Source organism: Syngnathus acus, chromosome 12 (genome assembly GCF_901709675.1).
Source record: "Syngnathus acus chromosome 12, fSynAcu1.2, whole genome shotgun sequence".
Classification (NCBI taxonomy): Eukaryota; Metazoa; Chordata; class Actinopteri; order Syngnathiformes; family Syngnathidae; genus Syngnathus; species Syngnathus acus.
Window position 1 is genome coordinate 1,734,193 of NC_051097.1, and position 16,754 is coordinate 1,750,946.

A 16,754-nucleotide genomic window follows, 5' to 3' on the forward strand; every position below is an offset into this window, starting at 1 on the left:
GATGGATGGATGGATGGATGGATGGATGGATGGATGGATGGATGGATGGATGGATGGATGGATGGATGGATGGATGGATGGATGGATGGATGGATGGAATGACTTCACACCGTGTATGGTGTCCCTCGAGAAAAAAAAACAAGCATGCAGCTCGAGAAAAAAAACAAGCATGCAGCTCAACAAAAAAAAACAAGCATGCAGCCAGTTGAAAGTGATGTGCAGCGCGGTGGGGAATCCAAAATCAAAACAGTCATGGCACAACAGAAATACCGTGCTCGTGCTGTCTTCACTCCTTTGACTCCTTTTTTTCTGCTAGAAACAAATCACTTCTTTGTCTGTCGTGTTTGTTTACTCTGAAGTCACGTTCAATTTCGGGAGGATTAGCGAGATTTCTTATCTGACATGGGAATATTTGTGAATGAAATCCCTTCGAGTGTGATTTGTTGCTCTTGCCACGTGGTTAGGCAGCACACGTCATGTTCAAAACTGTTATACCTGTGATTTTTTTTTCCAGCCAATGTGGAGTCTCTCATAGTTTGGAAGTCGACAATTTTAAAATCTCAGGCTTAAGTAGAATCTCACATTCCAGTTTTGCCAACGGCCAACTATAGAATAGAAAGGTGATGCAAAATAATAAATAGTTCTCGAGGCAAACGCTCAACTTCCATGTTACTGTTGCTGAGATCCACACCTCTCATCCCCACTTAGGTTTTGAAAGTTGATAGAAATGCAAGGTATGGAGCAAATAGATGAGTCAAAACATGTACGTATACATATGGTGCATATTTTTTTTATTCTAAAAAAGCATTGCTCAAGTCACATTGATGTCTTTACAAATTAAATCAAGAGCCTTGTATTTATTCATGTTTCATACAAACTAGATATTTGCCTTCGATGACATCATCACCAAACCCGGGAAATCGTATTGGATATTTGAATCGGAAACCCGATGTCATCCTTTAAAATTTCACACTCGTGCATTACTGATTCATTGATGAACTGACATTAAGGTTGAAGGAAACTTGACAAAGACGAGACTATTGATCGTGTTTCTTAGTGTTTAGTGTTTCTTAGAACTCAATGATTACATCTGCATTTTGCTTGCATGTGTTACCTGTAATGTAATCCACTGACAAGTATGAACATCTCTACATATTCTGATCACAAACATTGCGTTAAAATAGACATGAAATCATCCAAATCAGTCCAGTCTCTGTTGCGGTTTTATATTGCATTCAGGACACAATGGACAACAACACTGATGATTTGACTGGACAGATCCAATGTCTTTATGACACAAAATCACGCAGTCGTTCCAGGACAGGATGTAGCATGCATTTTAAAATTTGTTACCAAAATGAAATATTTGAGCTTCTTCACTTCAAACTATGAGACATTGAAGGCAGTTTGCATGTTATTCTTGATTAGAAAATTAGGATGGTGAATATATGGCCCTGTTATATTTGCAGTTCCCTTAAGCATACCTAACAAAAAGGCACGATTGATATTTTTACACGCTACTATATACAAGTATATTTTCACACACTACTACATACTCGTGTATGGCACTTCATCTACAGGACATCATCAATTTTGTACATTATTTTAAATTTATAAAACTCTCTATTCACTACAACATTAAAATAAAAGTCTTGCTTTTCATTTATCATTAAAAGTATTTTTGCTGCGAATAATTTAGTAGAAAATAAAGGTTAAGTAGTGAGTGTAATTTTTTCTAAACAAGCAACTTTCTGCCCTTCTTTACACAGTTCTTGGGTCTTGTTTGGTGGATGACATGAGTTGCAGGTCACCATTTCGTGATGTTGCAGTAGTCCTACTGCTATCTTTAGCCCTTAAAAGCAGGGCTTTAGCGTTCTCTATCGAAATGAATGGTGTGTGATCCCCCTTTGGATCCTCTGGTTCACTGGCCAACATGCTGTCAATATTGAACTCTTTATTATGCAGCACATGACCATTCATAACCGTTGCTTTTCTGATGCTATGGTTATTAATAGTGTTGTTTGCATTAACTAGCTTCTCTGTAGATGCTGAGATCATATGGCTAGCTGCAATAGTGACTGTGACTTGGTAGTTATTCTCCATGGCACAGAGCGGGCTAGGTGGTAAGCTATGTGCTTCTTGGCCATGATTGTAATGTGCAGAGGTCCTGTTTAGTTCATCACGGCTAAAGGACTTAGATGGCTGATGTGCCTTTGACAGCAGCAGGGGGCGCTTCTCTTCAGCAGAGGGGCTTAAAGCCACAGAGGGGACAGAGATGGCTTGGCTGGAAAGAGTGGCAGACATCTCTGAGGGAGGAGAGTTTGGAGTTCCAGGAGTGCTGCAGGAAACTGAAGACAGATGAGGCAGGGTTTTTTCAGTTGATGGATGCCTACAACACAAAAAACAACACAAGAACATGTCAAACAAACAAGGAAATAGTAAATACTTAAAGTAGTTGAAGCGATGCTCATCTTAGCAGGAGCATTCAAGAAGACATGGTGGACAGACACCCCTCTAAAAATGATGATAAATGCACCTCTAGAAAGTAGTGAGCTTTTAGACATTTTGTTAGGTTACAACATATTCCCAAAATGGAATAAATTCATAGGCTGTTGGGGGGGGCGTAACAAATAAAATCGTGCACCAGGCCACAATTTGTCAAGCGGCGGACCTGCTCCAATTTCTGACTTCTAAAAACATCCCCACACGATGATGCTGCCTCCAACATTCTTGGTGGTATTGGTCAGGTGATGAACGCTGCCTGGTTTCCATCAAACATGACACCTGGCATTCATGCCAAATAATTCACTCAGACCAGACAGAGAATTTTCTTTGTAATAATCTGAGAGTGTGCCTTTTACAAAGAAGTGGCTTCCGTCTGGCCACTTTGCCATACAGGCCTGAGTGTTGCAGAAATGCATGGCCTTCTGGAAGGTTCTCCTCTGTCCATAAAGAATCGCTGGAGCAATCATAAGGTTCTTGGTTACCTGCCTGACTAAGGCCCCTTTCCACAGATTGCACAGTTTAGACAGTCAGTAAATTCTCTGAGAAGTTCTGGTGTTTTGAACATCTTCTACTTATCACTGAGGCCACTGTGCTCATTGGAACCCTCATAGTAGCATAATTGTTTTGGTTCCCTTTTCCAGATGTGTGCCTCGAGACAATCCTGTCTCTGAGGTCTTCAGACAGTACCATTGACTTCAAGTTGAGTTTGTGCTCTGACATGCACTGTCACCTGCAGGACCTTATATTGATAGATGTGTGAGTGTAAAATAATTCATGTCAACTGAATTTAACACAAGTGGATTCCAATTAAATATTGGAAATATTACGTACCTGATCTGAATTTTAAGTTTGGTGGCAAATGCTGTGAGTACTTCTGAATGTATTTATTGTTGTTGTTTTATATAAATTTGAAAAGAAAGCCCTTTCCTCTGTTGATCCATTTTCTATACTGGTTATCCATGCTTACATTTGCGGGAAGCTGAAGACTGTCCCAACCAAGCTCCGCCCCCAAAGTGTGCCATAAAGATCTGTAGGTTATTTTCTATTCATTCACTGAAGACTTGATTGCAGGTTTGATATGTTGATCATCTTGTGCACAGTACAAGGACACCACAGCTTGTAAAACCAACAAGAACACAATTAACTTCTCATGCGGGGTCATTTATATTTAAACAATCCTCATGTGTGCAATAGTTTGTGGAGAATGATACCAGGAACATACTGACTGCACTCCATGTTAAGTCACAAACCCTCCCAAATGTAACTTCTTCAAATTAACATACAGTGGAGCCTAGGTTTTCGAACGTCCCGGTTCTCGAACAAATCGGTATTCGAACAAAATATTCGAGATTTATTTGCTTCGGATGTCGGACGAAATTCGGTTGTCGAACCTCGCGAGATGAGCCGAGAGGACCCGCATGCCAACTGACTCCGTTCGTTATTACGTTCTCGTTACTCTGAGGATTGCATCAACTCTAATCATGCCTCCAAAGGAAGCAAGTGGGAGAAGTAAAGCCATCCTAAAACACAAAGACGCTCCTAAAGCAATGCGACACTGAGCGCCCGGCGCGCTGCGGTTGCGCGATCGGACCAAATTAAGCTCCCTGCGCACTGAGGTCCATTTAAATTTTGGAAAGTACATTAGGACTTCAAAATTATTTTTAAAATTTTTGCGACCGCTCTGTCACAATAATGCGACCAGCGCGTTGGAGTTGCGCTGTCGGCGGCGCGCTGCAGTTGCGCGATCGGACAAAATTAAGCTCCCTGCGCACTGCTGTCCACTTAAATTTAGGAAAGTACAGCAGGACTTTAAAAATATTTTCTAAATTTCAGCGACGGCTCTATCACAATAATGCGACCAGCGCGGTGCAGTTGCGCGGTCGGCGACGCGCTACGGTTGCGCGTTCGCGGTGCACTGCAGTTGCGCGATTGGACAAAAATGCGCAAATGAAAAAATGCTTAAAAAAGGTGGGTTTTTTTGGCTTGGAACGGATCAATTTTTTTCCATTATTTGTAATGGTAAAATATGATTAGGAATTCGAACGATTCACTTCTCGAACAGCCTTCTGGAACGGATTGTTTTCGAAAACCGAGGCTCCACTGTATTTTAATTATATTCATGCCTAATGTGAAGTTTGCGCATCCTAGCTCAAACAGTTTTCAAGTTATGGGCTTTCAATGTTTGTGTGTTATGCCTTTTGGGATGGAGAAATTGCAAAAAACTCATCCGTTTTAGCACACACATTTTTGTGGCTCATACATTTAAATGACACAGTCATAGGGAAGATGCCTGACTAAGTTGAGCAGGAGTGCTTTCTGAACATTCAGCTCACGCATTCGGTCTTCAATTGGGGTGAGAAATGCTTGATTTTTCCCAATTCTGAAGCCCTCATTTTAAACACTTACACATAAACCTACTTCAAATTTGTCAATGTTGTTCACAACACTCTTCTCTGTGATGCATCAACTTTAGAAGACATTTATTATCACTTTACAGGAACTTTAAATGTATATATATTGATTAAAATTCTAATATCTAGCCATCCATTTACTACACCGTTTATCCTCATTGAGATCAGAGATGTGCTGGAGGTTCTCCCAGCTGACTTCTGGCAAGAGGCAGGAGCCACCGTTGACTGAGTGCCAGCCAATCACAGAGCACATACAGTATATTATAGAGAAACAACCATTTTTTCTCACATTCACACCACAGGACTATTTGGAATATCAACACAGGAAATTGCGAGCACAGGTACAAACTCATAAACCTCTGCACTGTGAGGTAGAGGTGTTAACCAGTCGTCCACTAGGCTAGCAGGATTATATTATTATGTTGTTGTTTTATTTGAGGATGTTTTACATTTGGATTTTCTTTTGTGCTTCTTCTGAAAAGTCTTGGAATTATTATTGGTCCAACTGGTCTTGTTTGTGACGCAAAGTTGAAATTAATCGGTTACCTTACTTTAAGGCACATCCCTGTTGGAGTTGCATATGTCTCTGCTCTTCTTTGAATAAGCACTTAGGTCTTTGATGCCACCAGTGGCATTCAGTCGACCCCTACGGGCTTGTGTGGCATGCTGGCTATTCTCCGTCACTGACATCATGGAGACAGAATCAGTGTCAGACACAACACTGTTGCTCCAGTCATTATTCCAGCTGTGGAGACAGGGAGGGGGATATTTATATGTAGACAGCTCTCAGACAGGCTTCTTTAAAATGACATCACTGTTTTGGAGGGAAAATTGCAGTTTGCATAATTTTTTTCTTTTTTTTTTATACATTAGTTGTTAGATTCACTATTACCCCAGTTGGTTTTGGTCAGTGTCGCGATTACAAGTTACACGGAACAACATAATAAAGGTTCAGTTTTTTGTTTAAAATTTTTCAGAACAAATCCAGGGATAATATTGCTGGTATTGCAGACCTTAAGCTGCCGTCTGCCCGTCTATATATATATATATATGTATATATATATATATATATACATATATATATATATACATATATATATATATATATATACATATATACATATATCACACACACACACGTGTGTGGGGGGGTGCGTGTGTGTGCGTGTGTATACATATATATATATATATATGTGTACAGTGGAGCCTCGGTTTTCGAACACAATCCGTGCCAGAGGGCTGTTCGAGAAGTGAATCGTTCGAATTCCGAATCATATTTCCCCATTACAAATAATGGAAAAAAGATTAATCCGTTCCGAGCAAAAAAAACAAACCAAACCCTGCCTTTTTTAAGCATTTTTTCATTTGCGCATTTTTGTCCAATCACGCAACTGCAGCGCACCGCCTAACGCGCAACCGTAGCAGGACTTATAATAATATTTTCTAAATTTCAGCAACGGCTCTGTCACAATAATGCGACCAGCGCGGTGTAGTTACGCGGTCGGCGGTGCGCTACAGTTGCGTGTTCGGCGGTGCGCGTTCGGTGGTGCGCTGCAGTTGCGCAATTGGACAAGAATGCGCAAATGAAAAAATGCTTAAAAAAGGCGTTTTTTTAGTCTTGGAATGAATTAAATTTTTTTCCATTATTTGTAATGGGAAAAATAGATTCGGAATTCAAACGATTCACTTCTCGAACCACCTTCTGGGACGGATTGTGGTCGAAAACCGAGGTTTGACTGTATATATATATACTATATATATAGTATATATATATACAGGCCTTGCGAAAGTATTCGGCCCCCTTGAAGCTTTCAACATTTCGCCACATTTCAGGCTTCAAACATAAAGATATAAAATTTTTATTTTTTGTCAAGAATCAACAAGTGGGACACAATCGTGAAGCGGAACGAAATTTATTGGATAATTTAAACTTTTTTAACAAATAAAAAACTGAAAAGGGGGCGTTTACCAAACCCACGTCTTTCCTTGTATTTTGTTAACGCTTCAATACAGTTATATACTAGATCTGTGGAATAACGACGAGGCTGACGTCAAGGCACACGCGTGGCGTTGTTGACAAAGGACGAGGAATTTGATCGATGGATTTAATGATTTGGAGTGACAAAGATGGTTTGATAATATTATTGCTTATATAATAGTTATTTGATATATAATTTATATATCGTTATATGGGCCTGTGGAATATTTTGAAGTGCAAGCGCCGTCAGCGGCGTGCACCCATTGTTGACATAAAGGACGATCGATGGATTTAATGAATTGGAGTGACACAGATGGTTTTATAAACGTGTTATTTATGTAATAGTTTTTTGAATAACTCTGAATGTTACGTCAGGCCCGTTCTCAGCTCTTCGTTTGTGTTTATGTCACGTTAGCATACCTATCGTTTAGCCTGTTGTTGCTCATTCGTGTCTGTTCTTGGTGTTGGATTTTGTCGAATGAATTTCCCCCCAAATGCGACTTATACCCCGGAGCGACTTATATATGGTTTTTTTCACGTTATTGTGCATTTTATGGCTAATGCGACCTATGTTCCGGAGCAACTTTTAGTCCGAAAAATACGGTATATATACTTTACCATCATAATTTCTAGATCAATCTGGCCCAGAACAAATACAGACTTGACAGCAATAACATTATAATGTTATATATGTTTCTGTTCTAAGATGTTATACGCTTATACTTATCCTTCATTATATTTCCATAGCTAACAAATACTCTTTAATTAATTTTTTAAACATGATTTTGAAAACATCAGTGTTTTGTTCATTTAAGAAGTGTTTGTCGGCAGTTTTACGTGTTCGTCTCGTCTTACTACGTCGTGGTACAAGTACAGTAGGCAGTTTCTACTAGACATTGGCAAAAGCGAGTTTTGCAACGTTCTGAACTTCGAAACAGAGACATTAAAGGAACTCGGACTACTCCGGCCTGAAATAACACCGGACTCGCCTGTTACTCCTCCCCCGAATAGGAGGCGTCGGAAGCGGTGTGCGAGGAGGCAGAAGAGGGGCAAGCGCAGAGGCGTCTGGGCCAGGCTAGCGGCCGACCCAACTCGCCCGGTCATACCTTCCATTCTTCTGGCGAACGTTCGATCACTGGGCAAAAAATGGATTACCGTATTTTCCGCCCTAAAAGGCGCACCGGGTTATAAGGCGCACCTTCAATGAACGGCCCATTTTAAAACTTTGTCCATATATAAGGCGCACCGGCTTATAAGGCGCATAAAATAGAAGCTATACTGCATCAAACTGAGGTTGACTAGGGTTGCGGTATGCATCCACTAGCCAATAACCAACGAGCCCTCTATAAACAATCGCGTTTCTCAAACGATCTCCTATAAAATGATCAGAACTGACTAAAGTTCGATCTAACGCATTGGTACTACTTACCTATGTTTCCCTTCCATATCGATCCGTAGATTTACTCGAAACATTAACAGAGCAGCCTATTTTGACATGAAATAGCCTGGTACGTATAGCAGCTATCGCAATAGCATTAGCCATCCGCAAAGTCTCACGAGCCTCAGCGAAGTGTAAACAATCGCGTTTCTCAAACGATCTCCTATAAAATGATCGGGACTGACTAAAGTTCGATCCAACGCATTGGTACTACTTACCTATGTTTCCCTTCCATATCGATCCGTAGATTTACTCGAAACATTAACAGAGCAGCCTATTTTGACATGAAATAGCCTGGTACGTATAGCAGCTATCGCAATAGCATTAGCCATCCGCAAAGTCTCACGAGCCTCACCTCGCAATCTCCCATGAGCCTCAGCAAAGTGTAAACAATCGCGTTTCTCAAACGATCTCCTATAAAATGATCGGAACTGACTAAAGTTCGATCCAACGCATTGGTACTACTTACCTATGTTTCCCTTCCATATCGATCCGTAGATTTACTCGAAACATTAACAGAGCAGCCTATTTTGACATGAAATAGCCTGGTACGTATAGCAGCTATCGCAATAGCATTAGCCATCCGCAAAGTCTCACGAGCCTCACCTCGCAATCTCCCATGAGCCTCAGCAAAGTGTAAACAATCGCGTTTCTCAAACGATCTCCTATAAAATGATCGGAACTGACTAAAGTTCGATCTAACGCATTGGTACTACTTACCTATGTTTCCCTTCCATATCGATCCGTAGATTTACTCGAAACATTAACAGAGCAGCCTATTTTGACATGAAATAGCCTGGTACGTATAGCAGCTATCGCAATAGCATTAGCCATCCGCAAAGTCTCACGAGCCTCACCTCGCAATCTCCCATGAGCCTCAGCAAAGTGTAAACAATCGCGTTTCTCAAACGATCTCCTATAAAATGATCGGAACTGACTAAAGTTCGATCCAACGCATTTGTACTACTTACCTATGTTTCCCTTCCATATCGATCCGTAGATTTACTCGAAACATTAACAGAGCAGCCTATTTTGACATGAAATAGCCTGGTACGTATAGCAGCTATCGCAATAGCATTAGCCATCCGCAAAGTCTCACGAGCCTCACCTCGCAATCTCCCATGAGCCTCAGCAAAGTGTAAACAATCGCGTTTCTCAAACGATCTCCTATAAAATGATCGGAACTGACTAAAGTTCGATCCAACGCATTTGTACTACTTACCTATGTTTCCCTTCCATATCGATCCGTAGATTTACTCGAAACATTAACAGAGCAGCCTATTTTGACATGAAATAGCCTGGTACGTATAGCAGCTATCGCAATAGCATTAGCCATCCGCAAAGTCTCACGAGCCTCACCTCGCAATCTCCCATGAGCCTCAGCAAAGTGTAAACAATCGCGTTTCTCAAACGATCTCCTATAAAATGATCGGAACTGACTAAAGTTCGATCTAACGCATTGGTACTACTTACCTATGTTTCCCTTCCATATCGATCCGTAGATTTACTCGAAACATTAACAGAGCAGCCTATTTTGACAGGAAATAGCCTCGCGGGTACAACAGCTATTCGGTGACGCCCCCTGACTACAGTTGCCGTAATGCTGGGAAGCGATGCGACCTTGTAATTTATTAGTCGTACTAAAACGTACTGAAACATTTTGGCAGAGCACTGTGTACAACCAGTATGGATCAACAAATTCATCAGTTGATCCATATATAAGGCGCACTGGCCTATAAGGCGCACTGTCGGCTTTTGAGAAAATTTTAGGTTTTTAGGTGCGCCTTTTAGGGCGGAAAATACGGTACATACGACTGCTGAGATCTACGAACCGGACAGTGAGTAACTGCTGTGTGCTCGTGTTCACTGAGACTTGCTTAAATGTCAACATTCCGGACTCTGCTGTACAACTGGGGCAGCTAGCATGCTATCGAGCAGACCGGGCCATTGTAAAGGGTGGAAAATCACTGGGAGGAGGAATCTGTGTTTACATCCGTGACGAATGGTGCCGGGACACTGGTTGTATGCAAACACTGCTCGCCACTGGCAGAGTTTGTGATCTTAAAGTGCTGTCCTTTTTACCTGCCAAGGGAAATTACTGCGATTCTGCTAGTCGCGGTATACATCCCGCCTTCCAACGTTGAAAGCGACAGGATCACGGCTCTTAGTGAACTGTACCAGGCTGTCAGTGAACAACAGACGGCGCACCCTGATGGTTTCACCATCTTCGCTGGGGATTTTAATCATGCAGACCTGAAGACTGTTTTTCCAAAGCTACACCAGCATGTTGATTTTCCAACACGAGGAGACAGCTTCCTGGACATGGTCTACACTACGCATAAAGGAACTTTCAAAGCCACCCCGCTCCCCCACATTGGACTTTCTGGCCATATCGCTGTTATGCTAATGCCTGCATACAGACAAAGAGTGAAAGCATACAGGCCGGTTCGCAAGCAGGTAAAAGTGTGGCCTGAGGGAGCCTCTGATGCTCTTTGAGACTGCTTTGACACAACAGACTGGGAAATGTTTAAGCAGGCAGCCACTTACAACAATCAGACAGACAAAGAGGAGTATACAGACTCTGTAACCTCTTACATCACAAAGTGCATTGATGATGTGACCCACACAAAATACATCATCACTCGAGCTAACTGGAAGCCATGGCTGACAGCGGATGTCCTCAGGCTGCTGAGGGCCAGAGACGAAGCCTACAGAGCTGGGGATGAAGCTGGCATGAGAACAGCGAGGGCCAACCTGTCCCGTGGCATCAAGGAAGCGAAAAAGGCATTCACTTGCAAGATTACTGCCCACTTCAAAGACAGCAGGAATGCACGAAGCCTATGGCAGGGCATTCAGACCATCACGGACTACAAGCCCGCGCCGTAGAGCTGTGAGAGCAACATCCCTCTGCTCAACGATTTGAACCGCTTCTTTGCCCGCTTTGACGCTCAGAACAGCACTTGCCCGCTGAAGACCTCTCCCCCTCCACACGAGCAGCCCCTGTGCCTCTCTGCCGATAGCATGAGGAGGATACTTGCTGCTATCAACATCCCAGGTCGAGAGCTGAAGGACTGCACTGAGGAGCTTAAGGGTGTCTTCACAGACATCTTTAACACTTCCCTGCAGCAAGCCATCGTCCCATCATGTTTCAAGGCTGCCACCATCATACCTGTGCCGAAGAAAACTGCCCCACCCTTCTTCAATGACTACCGCCCCGTGGCACTGACACCCATCATCATGAAGTGCTTTGAGCGACTTGTCATGACACACATCCGATCCATTCCCCCCGCCACCCTTGACCCCTTCCAGTTTGCATGCCGAGCCAAACGGTCCTCTGAGGATGCAATCTGCTGTGCCCTCCACTCAGCCCTCACCCACCAGGAAAAAAGAGACTCGTACGTGAGATTGCTGTTTGTGGACTTCATTTCTGCTTTCAACACTATTGTACCACAACGACTCATCTGCAAACTCAACAAACTGGGACTCAGTACCTACCTCTGCAACTGGGTACTGGACTTTCTCTGTCAGAAGCCTCAAGTAGTACGTGTTGGCGACAATATCTCAAGCAGCATCACGCTGAGCACGGGGGGCCCCAAGGCTGCTCAGTCCGCTGCTCTTCACCCTGCTGACGCATGACTGCACTGCAACCTACAGCAACAACCGCATAGTGAAATTTGCTGACGACACGACTCTGGTGAGTCTCATCACCAAGGGCGACGAAACTCAATACAGGTTGGAGGTCGACCTTCTGACCACGTGGTGCAGGGACAACAACCTCCTGCTGAACGTCAGCAAGACCAAGGAGATTGTTGTTGACTTCCAGAAGGGTCACAACCAACACCTGCCACTGGCCATCGACGGTGCTGTGGTGGAGAGAGTGAGCAGCACCAGATTCTTGGGGGTGCACATCAGTGAAGACCTCTCCTGGACCACAAACACTGCATCACTGGCGAAGAAAGCTCAGCGCCGCCTGTACTTCCTGTGGAAACTCAGGCGAGCAAGTGCTCCACCAGCCATCATGACCACATTCTACCGAGGCACCATTGAGAGCGTCCTCTCCAGATGTATCGCTGTGTGGGGTGGAAGCTGCACTGACTACAACAGGAAGGCCCTGCAGCGCATAGTGAACATAGCTGGAAGGATTATTGGTGCTTCACTCCCCTCCCTGAAGGACATTTACACCTCCCATCTCACCCGCAAGGCGACCACGATTGTGAGTGATGCGAGTCACCCCGCTCACATTTTGTTTGATCTTCTGCCCTCTGGGAAGAGGTACAGGAGCCTGCGCTCCCGCACCACCAGACTCACCAACAGCTTCATACTCCAGGCTGTTAGGATCCTGCACTCTCTCCCCCCTCTACCCTCTGCTACATGACGTCCTGGCCTTTTGGGCCACGATGGCTGCCTTGCACTACTCCACTTGCACTACTCCTCCTGTACTTTTGCGCTATTATACTGACTGTCTGCTGTATGCACAATTGCACCATTTCCACCACATTTCTATTATTTATTCATTGCTCTTATTTATTCATTGTATATGCCAGGGGTCTCAAACTCCAGTCCTCGGGGGCCGCATTCCTACATGTTTTCCAAGTTTCCCTCGTTAAACACACCTGATTCAATTATCAGGCTCCTGCAGAACGTGAGGATGAACCGATCATTTGAATCAGGTGTGTTTAACGAGGGAAACTTGGAAAACATGTAGGAATGCGGCCCCCGAGGACTGGAGTTTGAGACCCCTGGTATATGCCTTCTTATTTTTACTTTTTGTATTGTTTACTTGAATGTGTAATATGTCTTGTCACCGTGGGATAGTAGGAAATGCAATTTCGATCTCTTTGTATGTCTTGACGTGAAGAAATTGACAATAAAGCAGACTTTGACTTTGAATTGTTTTCTCTTTTTTCATTACTGTACTGTTTCATTTTATTACTGTTCCGACTTAAACCGAAATTCGGTTTACATTGCCATGTACGAACAGATCGACGTCGTAAACTGAGGACCCCCTGTATATCTTTTTTGTTTTATTTTTATCATTTTTTTTTTTTACAACATCATCTGCTTAGCATGCTAAAAGTCAGAATTAAAAGGTTAGCTGGAGCCACAATGAAAACAGCTACAATGCCTTTTCTTTTGCTCCAACCACAATAATTCATCAATGTGCAATACCGGTACTGAAAAAGCACCTTTTAAGCCAGTTACTCTTCCATCAGTCCAAGACCATGCCAAAACTATGTTCCCCAGAAAATCTTGCAAGCTCACAAGAAAATTTCTGTTGTATAAATTTGGCGTGATAATTCCAGGCCTTCAACGACAAGGGTCCTTGCTCAAGAGTCAAAAGTGACACGGTCTAGTGACAAAGTCACTATGGGCACACTGCAACATCCAAAGTAATTTTTTATGGCAAAGGATTAAGATCACATCACTTGTACAAAGTACCATTGGCTGCATTTTCTGTAAAGAATGCCTGCATTAACTCAGTCTAATCCAGTTTCAAACCCTCAAAGAGCTAAAAAGCCAACACATTTGATCTAACTCATCTTAACATCACTCCCTTGGCAGCATGCGTAAAAAATGGCTCTGTGGTGTAATGTATGAAAAAGAAAAATGAATACATCAATATTACCTGGTAGATAAATTGTGTGATTAATTTACTTAGTCTGATCTGAGGGAAGGGAACATTCTCCATCAGCAACAAATGTGTTCTGACTTTCTTTCGTTCTTACTTACTTTCAGGAAAAATAAGAATGAGTATGAGCAATAAATTTAGCTGTCAAGTCGGCTACTAAAGTGAAATGGAGTAAATATGAATCAGTTGTTACTTTTAGAAATGCAATCCTGACCATTACAGTATAAAACATCTGAACCAACCATGGAATCCTCCACATGATACCAGTACAAACAAGTCTCTCTTTACCTTTGGCTGGAGGTGTTGGTGAGTGTGGTAGCTTGTTGAGTTGATAAAGCATATTTGCTTGTGGAGAATGTTGTCTCTGTCTCTTTCTCAGCTGCATGTTGGATTGCTGCCCCATTACACTACGATGAAAACATTTTGAAAAAGAAAGTAAGTGATTAGTATCAACCATTCATTACATTTGAAGCATTATATTACATGTCTGTGAGTTAAAGTATACGTTGGTCTGCTGCAAATCCTGGAGCGGCAAATTGGAAACCTGCCGTCGGCTGGCTGATTTTGCCAGCTTGTTCCTCTTGGTTCTCAGGTTCTGCCTGAGACGGTCATGGAGCTTCTTCCTCTGCTTCCTGTTTTAGAAGAAACATACAGTACTACATTATGATGCTACTCAGAGACGATGTGCTAAAACTATATAAGTTAAAGTTAAAAAGTCCCAATGATCGTCGTCACACACACATCTGGGTGTGGTGAAATTTGTCCTTTGCATTTAACCCATCCCGTGATTTTGATCCATCCCCTGGGGGAGAGGGGAGCAGCAGCAGCAGTGCTGCGCTCGGGAATCATTTGATGATCTAACCCCCCAATTCCAACCCTTAATGCTGAGTGCCAAGCAGGGATGCAATGGGTCCCATTTTTATAGTCTTTGGTATGACCCGGCCGGGGTTTGAACCCACAACCTTCCAGTCTCAGGGCAGCCCACTGAGCTGAACTATTCATTTTCCCCCTACATTAAATAGCGTTATTATGTTTTTACTGTGTACGTACAGCATGTTGTTGGAACAACACATCATACTGTAGTTATTGCATTTATTTATGGCACTTGGTGCACTAAGTGTCATTTTAAGGCTAAAGCCTTTTAGTTTTAAGGTATACCATTAGAGATACACTTACAGTATATACTATCATATAAAACCATTTATCATTCGGTGGCCTTTTTTTCTTTCAATTCTTGATTCTCGCATGCGCAGATCTTCTTCTTTTCCTTTCGGAAATCTGCAAATTTTAGTGGTGGGTATCGTCAGTCTGTAAGTGAGTTTCTGTCAGAATATCAGGCTCTTATATAGGCCCAGTGACAACAGCCAATCAGCGTTTATAACGTAATTTTCATGTCACATTGCAGGACACGCTCAAAGAAATAAAGAAAAAACTCAAATGAACACCACACGCACAGACAGACAGACAGACAGACAGACAGACAGACACGCACACACACACACACACACACACACACACACACACACCGATTCGTGATCTGTGGAATATACTAAACAATATGGGACATGATGATAAAAATGAATGGATCACGTTTTCCCTCGCCCGGACGCGGGTCACCGGGGCCCCCCTCTGGAGCCAGGCCTGGAGGCGGGGCTCGAAGGCGAGCGTCTGGTGGCCGGGCCTTCGCCCATGGGGCCCGGCCGGGCTCAGCCCGAAAAGGAAACGTGGGTCCCCCTTCCCATGGGCTCACCACCTGTGGGAGGGGCCAAAGGGGTCGGGTGCATTGCAAGCTGGGCGGCGGCCAAAGGCAGGGACCTTGGCGGTCTGATCCCCGGCTGCAGAAGCTGGCTCTTGGGACATGGAATGTCACCTCTCTGGCTGGAAAGGAGCCCGAGCTGGTGTGCGAGGCAGAAAAGTTCCGACTAGATATAGTCGGACTTGCCTCCACGCACAGTTTGGGTTCCGGTACAAGCCCTCTCGAGAGGGGCTGGACTCTCTTCCACTCTGGAGTTGCCCACGGTGAGAGGCGTCGGGCAGGTGTGGGTATACTTATTGCCCCCCGGCTGGGCGCCTGCACATTGGGGTTCACCCCGGTGAACGAGAGGGTAGCCTCCCTCCGCCTTCGGGTGGGGGGACGGGTCCTGACTGTTGTTTGTGTCTATGCACCAAACGGCAGCTCAGAGTACCCACCCTTCTTGGAGTCCCTGGAGGAAGTGCTGGAGAGCGCTCCTTCTGGGGACTCCGTCGTTCTACTGGGTGACTTCAATGCTCACGTGGGCAATGACAGTGAGACCTGGAAGGGCGTGATTGGGAGGAACGGCCCCCCCGATCTGAACCCGAGCGGTGTTCTATTGTTGGACTTCTGTGCTCGACACGGATTTTCAATAATGAACACCATGTTCAAACATAAGGGTGTCCATGTGTGCACTTGGCACCAGGACACCCTAGGCCGCAGTTCGATGATCGACTTTGTAGTCGTGTCATCGGATTTGCGGCCGCATGTTTTGGACACTCGGGCGAAGAGAGGGGCGGAGCTGTCAACTGATCACCACCTGGTGGTGGGTTGGCTCCGATGGTGGGGGAAGATGCCGGTCCGACCTGGCAGACCCAAACGTTCTGTGAGGGTCTGCTGGGAACGTCTGGCGGAATCCCCTGTCAGGAAGAGCTTCAACTCCCACCTCCGGCAGAGCTTTTCCCACGTCCCGGGGGAGGCGGGGGACATTGAGTCCGAGTGGACCTTGTTCCGCGCCTCCATTGTTGAGGCGGCCGACCGGAGCTGTGGCCGTAAGGTCA

The 16,754-nt window shown here is 44.0% G+C and overlaps 1 protein-coding gene across 7 annotated transcripts in view; it reads right to left on the bottom strand.

The window, feature by feature from the left end:
• Positions 1 to 777: 777 nt before the first annotated feature.
• Positions 778 to 16,754, bottom strand: part of nrg1 (neuregulin 1) — a 49,205-nt gene continuing 33,228 nt past the window's right edge. For 5 of the 7 annotated variants that reach the window (XM_037265820.1, XM_037265819.1, XM_037265818.1 and 2 more), the window contains 3 exons: positions 14,467 to 14,593; positions 14,250 to 14,368; positions 778 to 2,389 (listed from right to left, as the gene is read on the bottom strand). In XM_037265820.1, the coding sequence (XP_037121715.1) occupies positions 1,762 to 2,389; positions 14,250 to 14,368; positions 14,467 to 14,593 (874 nt within the window). In that variant the 3' untranslated portion in view covers positions 778 to 1,761. Of the gene's footprint in view, positions 2,390 to 5,462; positions 5,662 to 14,249; positions 14,369 to 14,466; positions 14,594 to 16,754 lie in introns of all 7 variants that reach the window. The other 2 variants (XM_037265822.1, XM_037265821.1) reach the window with 2 other exon arrangements.